Raw genomic sequence first — 17,887 nt, 5'->3', positions numbered from 1 at the left:
AAGATGAGTGACCAAAATGAACATTTTAACACATAAATGACTAAAAAACCTAAAAAATAAAATAAAATAACTAAAAAATACAACTTAACCATGTTAAAACCCATTATCCTTCTTCTGGTATATAATAATAAATGTACATTTAAATCTCACTTTATATCGAATGTCTAAACGTGAATAGATCAAGGAATTTATAACATTCATACACACCCAAAGATAATAATTTTAAAAAGTTATTTTCATTTCATAATAAATGTCATGTTGAAAAACAAAATAAGTTCCAAAATATATATCATATTATGTTATTTTTTTAATGTAATATTAATTATTATTTTTATTTGTACTCCCTCGTAATATTCGGTTAAAAGAAGTTGTTATGTTGCATCATTTTTAGTAAAAATAGTTAGTTAGAAGGTTAATTTTGTAAAATTATTATTTTTCATCTATTTATTACTTCCTCCATTCCTTGTAAAACTCAAAATTTTGAATATAATTTGGTTCTTTTTAAAACCCAATCCATTATTTTCCAAGTATTAATTAATTAATTAATTTACAAAAATACTCTTGTTAAATGTATTTATTAAGTTGAAAAAGTAAGTAAAAATTATTTATTAATCTTAGTAGATTAATTATTTGAGTCATATAATAAGGGTTAGAAGGAATACTTTTTTATTGGTTTGTAATCTAAGACAACACTTATTATGGAATTAAAGAAATATCTAAAAATAAGTTTTTAATCCCTAAACTTTTTAAGAATTCGATTCTTAGTTCTATTACATTTTTATCATATAAATTAGTCATTAGAATTAAGTCTTCTCTGTTAATTGATAATGTCTACCGATAAATAATGACTGACTCAACTATAAATATTTATGTGGTTATTTATTAAATGTCAAATCATATGACACATGTAATTTTTCTATTCATTCATAATTAGACATTATTTTTTTGAAAGTAAAAAATGCTACTAAAATAAAATCTTCACTCATGTAACTATGAATGAATAGTAAAATTATACTTGTCATATGATTTAACATCAACTAAATAGTCATATGAGCATCAATATTTGAGTCAAGTATAATTTATTAACATACATCATCACTTAACAAATAAGAGTATATTCCAAGGACATGGCCATATGATTTGACATCTATTAGGTAATCATGTAAACATCAATAGTTGAGTCAATCATTATTTATTAACAAACATTATCAATTAACAAAGAAGATGATGACATAGTGTCTACCACTGGATCTATCACAAAGACAATGTCAAGGACGATACAAAAATAATGGGATCTTGATGAAGTTAGAAGACCCAAGGTCTTATTAGGCTATAAGCTTATTTCTTAGCCTTTTCTCTCTTGTTGTATTTTTACCTTATTTCCTATTTGTAGACCTTGTATTTGGGTCATGTGGTATAGGTATTTTTGCCATTGTATTATTTTTAAATTTGAGGATGTAAATAGTATTTTAGGTGGTGAACTATACAAGGTCAAATGGATGTTGTTGGGCTTGGATGGACCAACTTTGACCTTTTATACCATGGCTTAGACATCCACTTATCTTGTGCAAGTGTTTTGGATGTTAAGACATGTGGGAACCACATGTTTCCTTGTCCATCCAAGTAAGCCAACAAGTTGCATGACCTTGCCTAGTCACACAAAACACATGTGCCACATGATAAACTCCTAATGGCTCTTCTACATCTAAGATAATGTCATGAGTCACACTTTTCTTTTTTGTCCATATGACAAACTCTCATTGGTTATTCTAGATCTAAGATAGTGATATTAAAGTTTGGGTTGATTGAATCATTCTAGTTAGGGTTATGGCTAGTAACTTGAGTATAAATTAACCTAAATTAGGTTATTTCTAACCTATATTAGCTTAGATTGCACTACAAGCTACCAACCCCTATAAATACATCATCCCTTATAATATTTATAGGCACTTTGAGATTTATATGAGTAAAATTGGATATCCCTCCATTTCCAAAGTCCTTAGTTTTCTTTAGAGGAGAAACTTCTCATTAAGTTCTTTTACCAAAGAATTCTCCTTGTGGCAAGAACCTCACTCTTACTTATCTTTCTACAAGGTAGTGGCACATCCATCTCTAGTATAATCCACCATTTTTTAGATGTTTGAGCTTCAAGAATCTATAGAAGAAGGTTGGGAGCAAACAAGAAGCTAATTGGAGTGAAGAATCAACCATCCTCTAACTAGTCTCATTAAAAGAATTAACCATAAAAATTAATTTATATGACAAAAAATTAATAGAGGACTAAGAATTAACAAAAAATTTAAGGACTAAAAATTGAATTCGTAAAAAGTTTAGGAACTAAAAACTTATTTAATCCTAAAAAATTATAAATGCCCCAAAGATACTTTATATATATTTTTAAATTATAAAAAAAATACTTCCTACATCCTAAATTTTTAATCTTTTTAAATTTACTATTAATACATATGAAGTAAAATCACTAAAGATGCCTTCATAATGAGAGGTTAGAATAATATGTACATAATCCTAAGAACTTTATTGTAATTCTTATGGATAAAAAAATACATATAAATTAAGAAATATTTAAATAAATATAAATTTACACAAAGAAATTCTTATTTATTTTTTATTATCTCAACTCTATTATATTATTGTTGTAAAATAATAAATGAACAATTCATAAAGAAACTGCTAATTAAATATGAGTATACTTTGAATAAATAAATTATATTTAAAATTATAAAATAATTTTTTTATATAGGAAAAAAGACCAAAACAGAGAGAGAGCAACTAAGGACCAAAACAAATGAGATGTGTTCGTTAACTTATGAGTCACCTGTGGTCCAACTTTATTGTACTACACGACATATATATATATATATATATATATATATATATATATATATATATATATATATATATATATATATATTTTTTTTTTTTTTGAAGCAGACATATTATTCAACTATCCTAAAAAAGTTATTTAATAAATAGTTGAGATTCATTAACGAATTCCTATAAAAGTGGTTAAGTAAAACCATATTAAATATTTGTTAATTAGTTCTTTTTCCAAAAATCTGTTTCTTACTCCATTGGTTATGTTTTGGTTTTTCTTCATTGGTTTCTTCACAAATTTCATTCCATTCAAAATTTGATATCACTGAAGTTTTTAGACTTAAGTCCTACAACACTGCCACTAAATTGATCTCTATCGGCCTTCAGAATTCTTGTATGTATTGTTCAACTCCCTCATCGTATTTCCATGATTCCATCCCTTATATTCATTCTCTAATTTCCCCCAAACTAAAGAGAACCCTAGAACACAACTCCCCTAAACTTTTAAAGCATTCATGAGCGCCAGAAGATTCATGTTATTGCACGTGCTTGCTTTTTCCTTTTTTTGGAGCCATTCTTGTTCCTTGAGTGCTTTGGTGCTCCCATTTGGGACTGGTGTATGTTGTTTTTCTTACAATATTTCTGAACCGGCATCTAAAGCCATTCAGGTTGGTCTTGTTTGGGAGAATGAATGACTTAGGGTGGTTCTTTTGGAGTTCACCCATTCAGGTTGGTCACGGGTTTGATTTGTTTGGGAGAATGAATGACTTAGGGTGGTTATTTTGGAGTGGGGAACATGCATGTTCATGGGGTCATTGGTCCTTTTTATTTTTGAATTTGCATGTGGATCCAGGCCTTAGTATGGTTTGCATGTGACTTGATTTGGATAGTGAGGCACTTTTGGTGACCCTTGTAATGGTGATAAATACGTCTGGTGACCCATGTTTTTTTTTTTTTTTTTTTGTAAATGTTTTTGTTTATTAATTATAATTACTATGAATCTGAATTTGCACGTGGAGGTTGTGGGGCTTCTTGTGTTTTATTCAACTAATTTGTTCTATTTGGGTTAGGGGTTTGTTGTGGGTAGTAATATTTTTTTTTTCTTCTCTTTTTGACATGTAAATTTGTTTCTTTTATCTTACTTATTTTGCATTTGGGGGTTGGATGGGTTGTGTCTGGTGGCTGTGAAAATTGCATTAACTTGGGGTTGATTGGAATTAGTTTAATTTTGTTAAGCCTGGAGTTCAAGAATTCAAGGTCTTATTTTTACGCACTAGTTTTCTTTTGTTTAGTCTTTTGCAGTAAAAGAGTGTTTTGTTTTTACGCATCCTTTTACTGAAAAAGGTTATAATAGCTTACATGTGGCTTATATGCAATATAAGAACCCAAATTGCTTCTTTTTGGATTTTGTAATATTGTTAATGCTAGATGGTGGATTCTAAACTAAACGTATAATTCCAATTGCTTCTTTTTGGGTGAAGGATCTGGTCTTGCATGTGGGCTCTCATTAGAGATTCTAAATTTGTGTTTTTTTAAACAAGCTACCGAGTTGAGAGATTATTTTTATGTGGGAGTTTGTTTTGGACTCAAGGTTGACATTGTAAACCTTGAGACTTGCAATGTTACAAGTGGCTGACACGCCCTCTGAATGTTGATTTGCATGGGAAATTGATTGTTTTGCAAGTGGTTTGAAATGTTTTGTATGCTTAATTGTGAAGTGTTGCATGCTATTGGTTGTAAAATATGTGAGTGAAAATTGCATGTGCAGTAGATGCATTTGTTTTCATCACATAGGCATGACAAGTGGGTTTAAACTGGTATGACAGAACATTCCAGATTGTACTTCTGTTAGTTTGGCCCAAATTTGACACGGGAAGCAACTTTGAATCTGGGAAAAATGGCTCAAGCCATTACAGATTAGCTTAAGCTATTTTTTTTTTTCAACAAGTCACATTTTGCTTTCTGTCTCAAATTGACTTAAGCCAATCTGAAAAGGCTTAAGCGAATTTGATGCAGATTGTACATACCTTATTCATCTTTTTTTTTTCTTTTTTCTCTTTGGAAATCTTGTTTTATGTCTTGTTTCTTTAATCTTCTTCTCTTGTTTCAATAAATTGGTGTCATTTACTACCTTTCTTCTATCTTTTATTTAATTTAACATGCTCCCTTATTTTGTGTACTGGTTTTCTATTTTTCAGAATGCCTCTGAGGAAGCCCACTCATCAAATTCCTGCTAGCAAAAAGTGCAAGGGCATGGTTCTAGTAGAGGCCTCCCAACAGCCCCAACAAGAAGGCCATGAGGAGGAGGTAGAGACCACTATTCCTCCGGGGATCCTGGAACTGTTGAAGAGAAACAGATTTCTGAATGCAAGAACAGAGTGTGGAGTTGGAGAATAGAAAATTCATAGCAAAAAGGTGAGTGGTCTTACAAACAGGTAATGTCACAATATTTTAGTGAGCTTCAATGGAGGAATTGGGTGAGATTCACAGAAAAATTGAATGAGGTAATTGTAGAAGAATTTTATGCAAATGCAAGGCCACTTAGGAGAGATCCTGACAAAGGGGAAGTCATAAAGAAGTCTTGGGTTAGGGGTCAATGGGTCCTGTATGATCGGAATGCCTTCAACAAATTGTTGGGGGAACCCATGGTACTCCATGAAGGCCAATGTTGCTCTTATCAATTCATAAAAAAACAGCAGGAATGGGTTTCCCTGCGGGAGCTGAACTATTGTGTTTATCTGGTCAATCTTATAAGTCTAACAAGCCGGGTTTTGCATGATGTGAGGGGAAAAATGACAAAAATTGCCAGTGTTTGGATGTTTTATTGGACAATGTCTCTCGTATTGTAGACCCATGTCTCGGACATCTGAATGTCATGGGCTCATCTTTGTTCTATTTTGCACCCATCCACAATTGACACTTCAGGGTCTATTAATGCTACATTTATCAATAGATTTTGCAATAATGAGATAACAAAGGCTCCTATGGCTTCTGTCCACATCATCCTCCTATGTAGCTAGTTCTTACATGGAGCAGTGTTTGTCTACTCAAATATGGGAGAATTTTGGTAGAGGTCTTGAAAGCCTCAATGACTCTTTTTACATTGTACCAGCATCAACATGATCCAAATGCCTTTCCATGGCCTACTCCGGAGCAATTTACTTCCCTTTGTTCTTGGCATTCCATAGCCTACTCCTGTAGATGAAGATGAAGAATGAAGACTAAGAAGAGGAAAGTGATTCGGCAGAGCGATATGAGGATGAAGGACATTGAGAAAGATGACATCATTATTTACAGTTTTCTTGCATTTTTAATTTCAGTTTCAGCACTTTAAATTCAGTACTGAGTTAGTTATGTTTATATGGTGTTGTTTTGGATTATTATACTTGGTACTCTGGTATGTTGCACTCTAGGTTGCAGCGATATAATTTATCATGATCTGTTTTGGTGCTCTAAGGTAGTTTCAAATTTTGAGGGTACTGCAATACATATTTGTGATGCATTTTTGATGATCATGAGAAGAAAGAGAAAAGTTGAAATTCTTTTGAAGTGAAATGCTTTTTGAAACCTTGTGCACGAATTTTGATTATGATTATCAATGTTCAATCATGATCAATGCCTCATTGGTTTAGCATTTTAATGAAAATGAATAGAGAATTTAAAGAAAATTTGAAATTTGGTTGCATTCATATGATCATTGCATAGTCACATTTGGAATGCATTTATAAGTTAGTGTTTTTTTGACATCTAAGAGGTGAGTAATTGTTCGGTAGTTAAACCTAAGTGAGTGAGTTATGAGCATCATATAAACACTATCTGAGAGCCATCATTATTGTCTTTGTAGTTGATATTGATTGATTCTTTCAATTTTTCTATGAAACATGGACATGATCAAGACAATCATTCTTTGAAAATTTCTAAACCAAGGGCCAAATAGCCAACCTTAAATGTTAAAATTTCATTTGAACCGTATTTGAGCCTTGTGAAAACTTATTTTGTGAACCTAAAGCCTTGAAAAGAAAAACCATGATTCTCTCCTTCACCAAAGTATAGAGAGCATAAATGAGATTTGATGAAACTTAGTTTGGGGAGGACATGTCAAAGTTGAAAAGAAAGAAAAAGTTAGGAAATTAAAGGATGATGATGTGTTGGAATTTCTTGTGTTAAATGTATTTGAAGTTTATATAAACAAAAGTCAAAGAAAAGAAACAAATGTGAGGTGTGTATTGTATAAGTTTGTGTTTGTGTATAAGCAAGAGAGAATTTTCTCCTATTCAGTTTGTGATTGGGGTGGTTCTTTAAGGAAGATAATGGGAAATTAGATTAGCAAAGGAGTTGGAATAGAGGAAAGAGAATTGGGAATGAATTGGAGTTTAAATATCACTTATGCTATCCAAACCTTGGTGTTTTGATTGTTTGTCTAGAAAAACCAATATTCCTTGTGAGCCTAGCCAAGCTACAATCCTATAAAGACCTTGTGATCCATGATTGATTCTTACATTATAGTGACATGTGAGAGATACTAATCAGTGTTAGCTTCCATTGATGTAGTGTATAAATTGAGTGAAACACTCACCTTGATGAGAGAGATACATTTTGGTAAGGATCTTGCTTAATTGGTTGCTTGACTGGACTGCTAATTACCACTTGACCTTGTGTGGCCTTGCTATTTTTGTGTTGTGGGCACCAAATTGAATGAAAGACATGTTATTGATTTGCTTTTAGATTCATGTGATAGAAAACAATAATTCTTCACTGGTAATCAGCTTTGGAACACTATGTGAACTATGTCCATGGACAAAAAAAATCACAATTGAGCTAAACCCCATTGGTAGTAACTATAGAATGTAGTAATTAGTAAAAATATTTTAATCAAATAAAATTATTTTATTATGAAAATTAACATAGTTAAATTTTTAAGATATATATACGTTATACAAATAAAAGAAAATGAAATGAGGAAAGTATTTAATATTATTAATGTCTATGTGGCTTTTTACCCGAAAGACTTTGTTCATGTGATTCTCGTGACACGATAAGCCATAGCACTTATCATATCTGATGAGATGATTTTGTAGTGTACTTATCTTGCTCACAACGCCGATGAACATAGTATATTAGTCGGCCCTAGTAGTCATGTTTGCATTCTTACATAAAGGTGGTTCCTTTCCCATTCAGAAAACCTTCATAAATCTTCCCTTATTTTCTTCCTAGTTTCCCCCTCTTTTTCAGGTGAACTTCTGTTGAATTCATTTTTATTTTTATTTTTTAAATGCTTAAATTAACAAAGGAGAATTTTCCTTTTTTTCTACTGGAAATTTTCAAAACATGATGGAGGTGACTGCAGGGGAGATACTATTATACCATGATTTGTGTCATCTTTTAACTTTTATTTTTCTGCTTCAATTTTAATTGTTAATGACTCCAACCCTATATTTTTCAATTTGGCCTTTCAATAAAACATTTTGGGATCTAATTGATTCCTTTTTTGCTTTACCTTTTCTCGTGATTGTCGAATTTTTCCATAATCAAAAGCCTAGTCAAACAGACTGAGATTTTGACGAAACAGAATTGTTTCCAAGTTTTCTCTGTCCAATTGGTCTATCATTTTAATGAAAGCAATATGTTAGTATTTGATTTGGTACTAATTGTGATTTGAGTAGAAGTTTTGATTTTTATAGGATTGTGATGTAGGGTTGGTAATTTGAAACAGACAGGTTTGTAATGGAGATGTCTACTCTGGATAAAGACCTTCTTTTTTTAATCTTACAATTTCTCCATGAGGAGGGTTTCAAGGAAACCGCACACAAGTATGCCTCCCTCTGTATCTAAATTCACTGTTCTTAGCCTTTGTTTTTGGCTTTTGGCATTTTTTCCTTCAAATTTTGATTTGTAGGCTTGAGCGGGAAAGTGGCTTTTACTTTGACATGAATTATTTCGAGGACATGCTGCTTGCTGGGAACTGGGATGATGCTGAGAGGTATTTTTCTGGATTCACAAGGATTGATGACAACATGCACTCGGCCAAAATATACTTTGAAATCAGGAAACAAAAATTTCTTGAGGAATTGGACATGTAAGCATTTTTTGTCTCATATTATAGGGACCTTGTTGGTCTAAGAATAAATTTTTGGGCTTTGATACCATCTTATTGTTTACAAATGAATGCTTATTTGTTTTCGGTTAGGTAAGTTGTTCACAGCCTATGACTATCTAAACTTGTATTTCTTGTGTCATAACTCATCAGTGACAATCGTGCCAAGGCTTTAGATATCCTCATCAAGGATCTAAAAGTTTTTTCCCCAGGGCATGAAGAACTGTTCCATGAAATGACTCAGCTTTTGACAATTAACAATATAAGGTATGACTCACTGCTAGTCACTAATTTTAGATACAAGGTCAATAATATCCTTTGAAGATCTTTAAGCTTAAATCTTTTTTTGGTTCTAAAAAGGGAGCATGCATTACTTTCAACATATGGAGAGGCAAATTTTGCGAGGAATATTGTGGTGGATTATATTAAAAAAGTAATTGAGGCAAATCCTGTGTTCCATGGAAAATTGAAATGTCCTACCATTAAAAGTCAGAGGTTACATGGTCTTATGAACCAAAGGTTTCACTCTCCTTTCCCAATTTATAGTTGATAATGTATAAACATAATTTGCAATCACGATTGCCTGTATTCTTGACATTTTCCTGTGCTTTTCAACTACCGGTAGAAAATGTACTCATTATTATTTTCGTCAGTTTGAATTGGCAGCATCTACTTTGTAAAGATCCACTTCTAGATCCTGATATAAAAACCATCTTCGTGGACCATGTTTGCAAACTGGATTTAAACCTTTCATCTCTACAATCAGAAGAAAGTGATTCAATTAAAAACACTGATTTTGCTAAGCATTTGTCAAACCGTAATTCTGGCCCGTCTATTATAGCTAATTCTGTACCCTTTCTTGCTGCACTTACAAATCCAGGTATGAGCTTTATTACATTTTTTTTTCTTGCCTTAGTAATCATTTGAATATATGCTCATTGTGGTAATAGTCCATGACCTTTCTGTAGAAACTACAACGGAGGATCCTAGTGTAATATCACTCAAAGGAAGGCTTTATCAGACTTCCAATGAGGTCAGTTGGATTACTTTTTATTTTTTTAATTTTGTTAAACATGACTGCAAGATTTTGTGACACTCTCTACCCTTTTAGTTAATACTTAAAATAAAAGATTTTTGAAAAGAACACTTAAGTAAAAACAACGAAAAATCTAGGCAATACTTAAGGTATCAAATGAAAAGAGTTTGCAAACCACCTCCAAGGATAGAGGGCAATACTTTAGTTACCAAATGAAAATTGTTCACTAGCTAAAACAATTTCTAGAAGGGGATAATATTGCGGAAACCAAAACAATGAAGTCAAGTAGCTATACAGGAGCTGTTATGAGTTCTAGAGAGATCTAATAAAAGTTTCTAAACAACTAAACCAATTAAAAGGAAAGATATCAAAGAACATAAAACATAAACTTTAAGTCTCCGATGTCACATCCTATATTAGAGCATATCCTAAGCATAGCCAAGGCACCATGCCTTGTCACCGATATCATCATCTTAATAACCCTCACCTATAAAACATTCATAAAAGTACAACAAAACAATAGAGGAGTAAGAAAAGTCTCACTATGGCTACTAGTGTACGATATAGCTTGATAACCACACATCAACAACATAAGCATTTATTATACACACACAACAAATCAATATGATGTTCACAATAGTTATAACTTAAGGAATAATCCAACAAACACCATGTTTACAATGTTCATGATTCACACAAATGCAATGAACATAGACTTCACTAAACTATATGCATGTGCTGCTAGTATAACACTTTATCCTTGCTTGAAGACTCACATATAGTAGCCTAGAAGAACATATTGGAGTTAACCCATCACAACACTTTACACTAGGGAGAGATACACTGGGCACATCAGGACAACAATGTCAGCCAAGTTTCATTCCATGCACACAAACATACAGAACTAAGACTCCCAAATCCAGTTGTCCCCAAGGTCATGAATCCCTAAGCTCACACAAGAGGAACCTTTCCTAGTAGTGTATTCCACAACGTACCCTTCACACAAAACACTTAATGCATAAGGTGCATGTCACATAAGACCCAATGTACAGTTCATGTTATATCTCTATCACAAGTACAAATCACATAACTTTATCATATCACTACTAGGCACTCATGCCCAACTTTAATCCTACTAAACCTCAGCTTAGACTTCACTTGACATAACCATCATATGGTTCACACACAACATGACAGACCATCATCACATACACCTAATTAATCAAGCGGATAATTATAGATTGACCTTAACTACTCTCTTAAATCTTCACCTACTCACTATCATGTTACCATTGATGTTACAAATCATGTCCGTTAGCTAATCATCACCAAATACCTCAACCTCCATAGCTAAGTTCATGTTCATATACAAAGTGGGCCCAGGCGAGGCATCCTCGTGCCCGACACCAAACCCACAAAGAGCACATATTGCTCTTGGGAGGTCCCACATCTGGTGTGATCTTAGTCCCACCCGATGAAAACACAACATAGAGCCCATAGAGCTCCCGTACCCAGTGCTACCTAACGTATGAGCCACAAAGAGTAGCCTATGCTCTTTGTTGCTCTCGCGCCTAACGACATCATATTGGCGCTTCACACCATAGCAATTCGTCTCAAACTGCAGAATATGCGAAAATCGAATAAGCTAACCCAATTCCCAGAACTTGCAAATTGCAATCTAATCGGTAAAAATCACAATTTAAGCCTATTAGTACACAATCACATCACCAATAAAAATAATTAACTAAAACATCCTTCTCCATATAATATAGTAAACATAATAATTTCGCAACCTTTAATAATTCAATAAAACACTCATAATTATATAAAAAAAAAACCTCGAATTTATTTTCCAAAACCCAATTAATTAAATAAAACACCATTTATTAATTTTATGGAAACTTGGGGTGTTACAAATTTCCTATATATATATATATTTTAATCAAATAGATGATCTGCCTTCATGTGCAGGTGACATCAACTGTAGCAAATGTTCTTCCTGGAAATGTTGCACAAATATTGAAAGACGATTCACCTCCTATTACCATGGATTTCCATCCTGTTTGCCATACAATTCTTCTAGGTTGCTTCATAGAACTTAGTCTTAACTCCTTTTTCAAATCATTTAATCATAGATGTAGTTTGAGGCAATTGATATTGATAATAATAAATAAAAACAGCTAACATGTAGATATTGTTTTGATTCTTCAGTTGGAACAAATATTGGCAGTATAGGACTTTGGGATGTTAAATCTGGTGAGAAAATTTTCTCTAAAAATTATAGAATATGGGGTAGTGGAGCAAGCTCTGCCAATTTCAAGGTATGTTCACTTCCCGAGTATGTTGTCCTCCAAAGAATACTTATTATTATCATTATCAATGACCTAAACAGTAAATGCTCTGAATCATTATCAACAATATTTAGGAAGCTCTAGAAAAGAACTCGTGTGTTTCAGTTAAGAAAATCAAGTGGAGTCCTGACGGTACTCTATTTGGTAAGAATCTTCCGCTACTTAAAGGGTGTATCTAGTTACTAATGATTACAAAGATTTATTGCTCCTAACTTATTCTTACTTTATATGCAGGGGTTGCATTTTCAAAACATTTTGTTCAATTGTATTCCTATTGTGATGGCAATGACATCATTAGCCAACATTTACAAGTAAATATATTTCATTTCCCCCTCTACATGTCTAGTTAGATGCAAGTCTCAAATTAACTTCTAAATACTTTCTTCTCAGATTGATGCTCATGATGGTAGCGTCAACGATCTAGCATTTTCTTGTCTTAATAAGAAATTGTTGGTCATAACATGTGGAGATGACAAGACAATAAAGGTCAATTCTTATGACAGACAATAAACTATCATGCATAAAGAAACTAACCTTAAGGACCCAAAAAATAACTAACCAAATGTCCTTTCCTTTTTACTTTTAAGGTTTGGGATGCTGTTAATGGTGTCAAATGTCATACTTTTGAAGGTCACGATGCTCCAGTTTGTTCTATTTGTCCTCATGTGAAACAACATGTTCATGTAAGAATAATTTTCTGTTGTGTCATAATGTAATAATTGGTTGCATTTGTTGATCCTTCTTTTATGCTATATGATTCTTTTGCACCTACACTTCAGTTTATTTTTTCAACTTCAATCAATGGAAAGATCAAGGCATGGCTATATGATTCTTTGGGAGCTAGAGTTGATTTTGATGCCCCTGGTCATGGTTACACTACTTTGGCTTACAGTGTTGATGATCAAAGGTTTTGATCTACTAGTCGCAATACATTTGGAATAGTTTTTTTCCTATTAGCAAGTGATTGTAGTCTCACTAATGCCGACAAACTTTTATAGGCTTTTTTCTTGTGGAAGTGGTAAAGATGGAGAGCCCTATCTTGTGGAATGGGATGAAAGTGAAGGATATATAAAAAGACAGTATAAAGGACTTAAAAAACCATGTTTTTCAACCATCCATTTTGATTCAACTCAGAAAGGATTTTTGGCTGCTGGTGATGACCACATGGTTAAAATTTGGAATATGGACAGTATTGAGCTCTGGACAAGCACTGGTGTTGGTGCTGAATTACTGGTAAGTTCTTCACGAGGTCTTTTGATTACTAGATGCGACTTGAAAGTTGTTAGTGTTCTAACAATCGAAAATTCACAACTTATTTTATTGAATATCTTATATTTCGGGGGAGGTGGTGGTTTTAGTTAAACTTTGACAAGAAATAGTACTTTTAAGTTTTAATTCATTTTTCTTCAGGAAAATCCATGTATTTGCTTCAACAAGAAGGGCACATTATTGGCTGCTACTGCAAAAGAAAACAAAATAAAAATTTTAGCAATTGATGACATTTTGCTGAAACGGAATGAAATTCATGACCCCAGTAATCTACATGAAACTTTAAAGGTAATCATATGTAACTTAACATTGACTATGTTGTGGAGTTTCTCAATCCTTGAACTTTTGATTTCTTGCAGCTTACACAAAGCCCACTTTTGATTGATGCTAGTGCTGGAGTTGCAAATGAAGGCATTCCCATGGTTTGTTGTTTGAAAAGTTATAAAATAATCTTCTGTTATACATAGAAAAGTATATTTTAGATTCATTTGTTTAAGTAACCTATAAACATGATACATACAAAAATTTGTCTGTTTATCTTGTTTTTGGAGTAGAGTTTCTTTCTTGACATTTCTTTGCATCCTATACTTGGGTTTTTGAGTTAGTATCCTCATTTCAACTTGGTTTTTAGTTAAAGAATGGGCACCAAAAAGGCTTGGAGGAGGATGGGAAGTCTAATTCAATTGAAGAGTTCCACAACAAATCAAAATTTCCAAATGTCTCAGAAATTTGTGACCCATCCCATTGTCTGTTCTTGCAGCTTCCAATTCATCCTAAAATAAGCAAGGTACGACATTTGTATGTCAGTGCTTTAATGGATTATTGTAAATAGTAATTTATCACTAATTTTAACAATAGTTGAACAAGATACATATCATCCTTTAATGTGTAGTATCTATCATGGTCATGGGATAACTCTATTAATATCTCTAGCATTCTTTTGCATAAATGTTAAGGCAGTTGAAATCATAAAATAATAATTACTATTGGATCCCATGTATTGATAAACATGTCATCCACACACATCAAATCAAGAATGAAAGTTTCAGTCCATATAAAGATGGACATACAAGATAACCAAACATTTAGCCAACTAGCTTTCACAGATGAATAAGAAATTATTGATAATTTTCCCTCTCATAAAACACAGATAGTTAGACTGTCTTACACCAATGCGGGAAATGGCATTTTGGCATTGGCATCAAATGGTGATCATCTACTTTGGAAATGGCCTCATAATAACCTTAACTTGGATGGCAAGGTAAGTGGAAAAATAAAATCCACCTTTTTTTACTTTGTAGTTAAATTTATTGTAAAATATAAGCAATACATGTAGGCAACTGCACAAGTTTCCCCTCACATTTGGCAATCAAGGACTGGCTTGCAATTGATGAGCAATAAGCTTCCAAGTTCTTACAATGAAGACATAGTTTCCTCTTTTTCTTTATCAAAGAATGATTCATATCTCATGTCAACATCCGGGGGGCCAATCTCCTTGTTCAACATGGTGACATTTAAGGTAAAGAATTCTCCTTCATTTCTATGAAATTGTTTAAAGCTGACATTTTAATATCATTGTGGAAGGTTCCATTATCCCTACATTCATAAAGTTTTTCTAAAAACTTGTAGTCTATATATATGCATCAACTTTTTCTAGAATCAGAATAATTGATTTTTCATTTATTTAACATGTTATATACTTTTTTTTCCCTCCAATTCTCATTAGTTCAGAAAAAATTATTCATTGATTCTTTTTTTTATATGATATCATGCTACCGGTTACTATTTTGCTACCACGTGTGTTTGACTAATCATGTTACTCATTGCCCATAATTATAGACCGTGACGACTATCATGCCTCCACCACCTATGGTAACCTGTCTCAGCTTCTACCCTCACGATAATAATATACTTGCTGTTGGTATGGATGATTCCAGTATAATTATATATTATGTCCGAACAAACAAGGTATATCTCTTCATTTGAGAAAGATATGTATTATAATTGTTGTCTATTTCAAGGAGGTTAAGGCATAGTTTTTTGTTTCTTACATTTGTACAGATTAAAAGCAAGCTTGAGGGCCACTCCAAAAGAGTTACTTCCCTTGCCTTCTCAAATAGCTTTAATCTTCTTGTATCTGGTGATACAAATGCTCAGGTTGGTATTAATATTTTATTACATGCATCAGTGAGATGTGTTAAAGTGAACATTTTATTGTTAAGTTGTTTTGTCATTATTTAATTATATATTGCAGATTTTTGTGTGGAATACCATTGGATGGGAAAAACATAAAGCTAGGTACTTGCTAATACTTGAACCGAAGGTGCCAGAAGTACCATCTGAAACTTACGTTGAGTTTCACCGGGATCAGAGGCAATTCCTTGTTGTACGTAGTAATCATCTTGCAATTTATGAACCAACAGATCTGAGATGTGTCGACCAGGTTCTCTCTTTTCCTTACTTATGATGTGGTTTTTCACTTCTTCAAAATGAGTCGTTTCTTACTAAAGTATATATATTTTTTGTTTCATATTAGTGGGTTCCAAAAGTTCCAGTGGTTATCTCCCAAGCAACTTTCTCATCCGATTGTCAGGCTGTGTATGCTAGTTTTGGTGATGGAACTGTGGCAATATTTGATGCTCTAAATTTTCAAATGCGTTGTAGGATTAATCCCTCAGCTTACTTTTCTACAACTCCAAGGTATGTTTGTCTTCTTTTAAAGTTGCAATTTCTAGACTTGTCCAAGTTATTCATAATATGTTTGTCATGATAAATAATGTCATCTTAGAAGAGAAAAATTTTATCTTATACTTTTGTTAGATATTATTTTGGATTCTTATTATCACATTATGGATTGTCATTTATTCATTATACATATTACCTTGCCATGTATTGTAATTAAATTATTTGTTTATTCCAGATCAAGCATCTATCCACTTGCCATTGCTGCACATCCAGAGAAGCCAAGCCAGTTTGCTGTGGGGCTCACAGATGGAAGGGTTTTTGTGTTCGAGCCTCTGAAGCCAAATGATTGGAACGGGTTTAATCCTCATAATAAGGAGGCAATAAACACAAGGGTTGTGGGACCGAGCAGTATCAGAGTTGAAATGAGATGAAAATTAAATGACTAAAGAAAAAGTAACCCGACACCTGGAAAAAATAATAAAATTATATGAACTATTTGTAATAAGAGTGTTTCTTGTTACTCTTCATTATCTATTGTTACTTTCGTTGATTCAATTTTATCTTCTTAAATTATCCTTCATTACATGCATGATTCTGCTATATTCAAAGTTTTTACTCTTATACTCTAAATTTCTCATTATTAATTAACCTATATTCATTGCTTAACTTATATATAAGGAATAATAAATTTTAAATAAAAAATGCAAACAAAATATGTAACAAATGCAAAGTTAAGAAAATAAAACTATGTTGTCAATTATAAATTGATTTTTTCTTGAGTATTTATAAATTTAAGTCAAATTATTGTGCCTTTCTTGAGGCACTAGTTTTTTTTTTTTGTTTTTTTTTTTTCCAGTTTTTAGCATTACCAAAACAAAAAGGTTTGTGATATATACACCTCTTTTTTTTTCTATAAGTACACCTCCTTTTAAAAAAAATAATTAAAATTTTAAAATATTCTTAATTTTTTGTTTTAAATTTTTTAATTTTACATCCACAACATTTAATTTAAATTTTTTTTTCACACATCTTTTTTTCAATTTTTACATGCACTCTCTTATTTTTCCTTCACTTCACCTATTTTGGTAGCATGTAAAAATTGAAAGAGAAAAAAAAAAGTGTGTGAATAAGAAGAAAAAAGTAGCAAATTGAAAGTTGAAAATGTAAAATTAAATTTTTTTTAAAAAATTATAATATTTATAATTTTTTTTGAAAGGGGGTGTACTTATAAAAAAAAAAGGAGGTGTATATATCATGAGCCAAACAAAAAAGAGTCGATTTTTAGCTTCCTAAAGGAATTTTTTCACAAAAAAAAAAAAAAAAGAAAACCAGATTTGTAATAATATTTATAATATTTTTCATACATTAAGTCGCTGTACCAGAATTTCCTAATAATTGTACATTTTAAAACAATATTCATCAATGATATTCCCAAATTAATTTTTAGTTTTAATGGAGTGTTTTAGGTTTAAAAAATAGAAAATAGACTATCTTCTTACGGTGTAAAACAAAATAAATATTATGTATAATAAATTGGTTGACTTTTATAATTATATTTAAAAATTATATCAAAATCAGAAACTGGAAAACTTGTTTTCGTCCTCAAATATTTAATTG

At 32.0% G+C, this 17,887-nt stretch overlaps 1 protein-coding gene across 3 annotated transcripts; it reads left to right on the top strand.

The window, feature by feature from the left end:
* The first annotated feature begins 3,069 nt into the window (after nucleotides 1-3,069).
* LOC109797401 (topless-related protein 1) lies at nucleotides 3,070-16,850 on the top strand. Of its 3 annotated transcripts, none has more exons than XM_083077495.1 (25): nucleotides 3,070-3,229; nucleotides 5,034-8,645; nucleotides 8,732-8,911; nucleotides 9,083-9,196; nucleotides 9,290-9,448; nucleotides 9,583-9,809; nucleotides 9,898-9,962; nucleotides 11,937-12,048; nucleotides 12,177-12,286; nucleotides 12,391-12,460; nucleotides 12,551-12,627; nucleotides 12,707-12,802; nucleotides 12,904-12,999; nucleotides 13,096-13,223; nucleotides 13,315-13,549; nucleotides 13,727-13,873; nucleotides 13,945-14,007; nucleotides 14,217-14,372; nucleotides 14,736-14,846; nucleotides 14,922-15,104; nucleotides 15,425-15,553; nucleotides 15,647-15,742; nucleotides 15,840-16,028; nucleotides 16,122-16,285; nucleotides 16,506-16,850. In XM_083077495.1, the coding sequence occupies exons 2-25, from the start codon at nucleotides 8,560-8,562 to the stop codon at nucleotides 16,699-16,701; spliced, it is 3,189 nt and encodes a 1,062-aa protein (XP_082933621.1). In that variant the 5' UTR covers nucleotides 3,070-3,229; nucleotides 5,034-8,559; the 3' UTR covers nucleotides 16,702-16,850. The 3 variants fall into 3 exon arrangements, with proteins under 3 accessions (XP_082933621.1, XP_082933622.1, XP_029126737.1); XM_083077496.1 differs by having other exon boundaries at nucleotides 3,071-3,503; XM_029270904.2 differs by having other exon boundaries at nucleotides 3,071-3,564.
* Nucleotides 16,851-17,887: the final 1,037 nt, after the last annotated feature.

This window comes from Cajanus cajan, chromosome 6 (genome assembly GCF_000230855.2).
Source record: "Cajanus cajan strain Asha chromosome 6, NIPB_CcT2T_4, whole genome shotgun sequence".
Classification (NCBI taxonomy): domain Eukaryota; kingdom Viridiplantae; phylum Streptophyta; class Magnoliopsida; order Fabales; family Fabaceae; genus Cajanus; species Cajanus cajan.
Note: the sequence above shows the minus strand (reverse complement) of the source record. Positions and strands in the feature narration are given on the sequence as shown.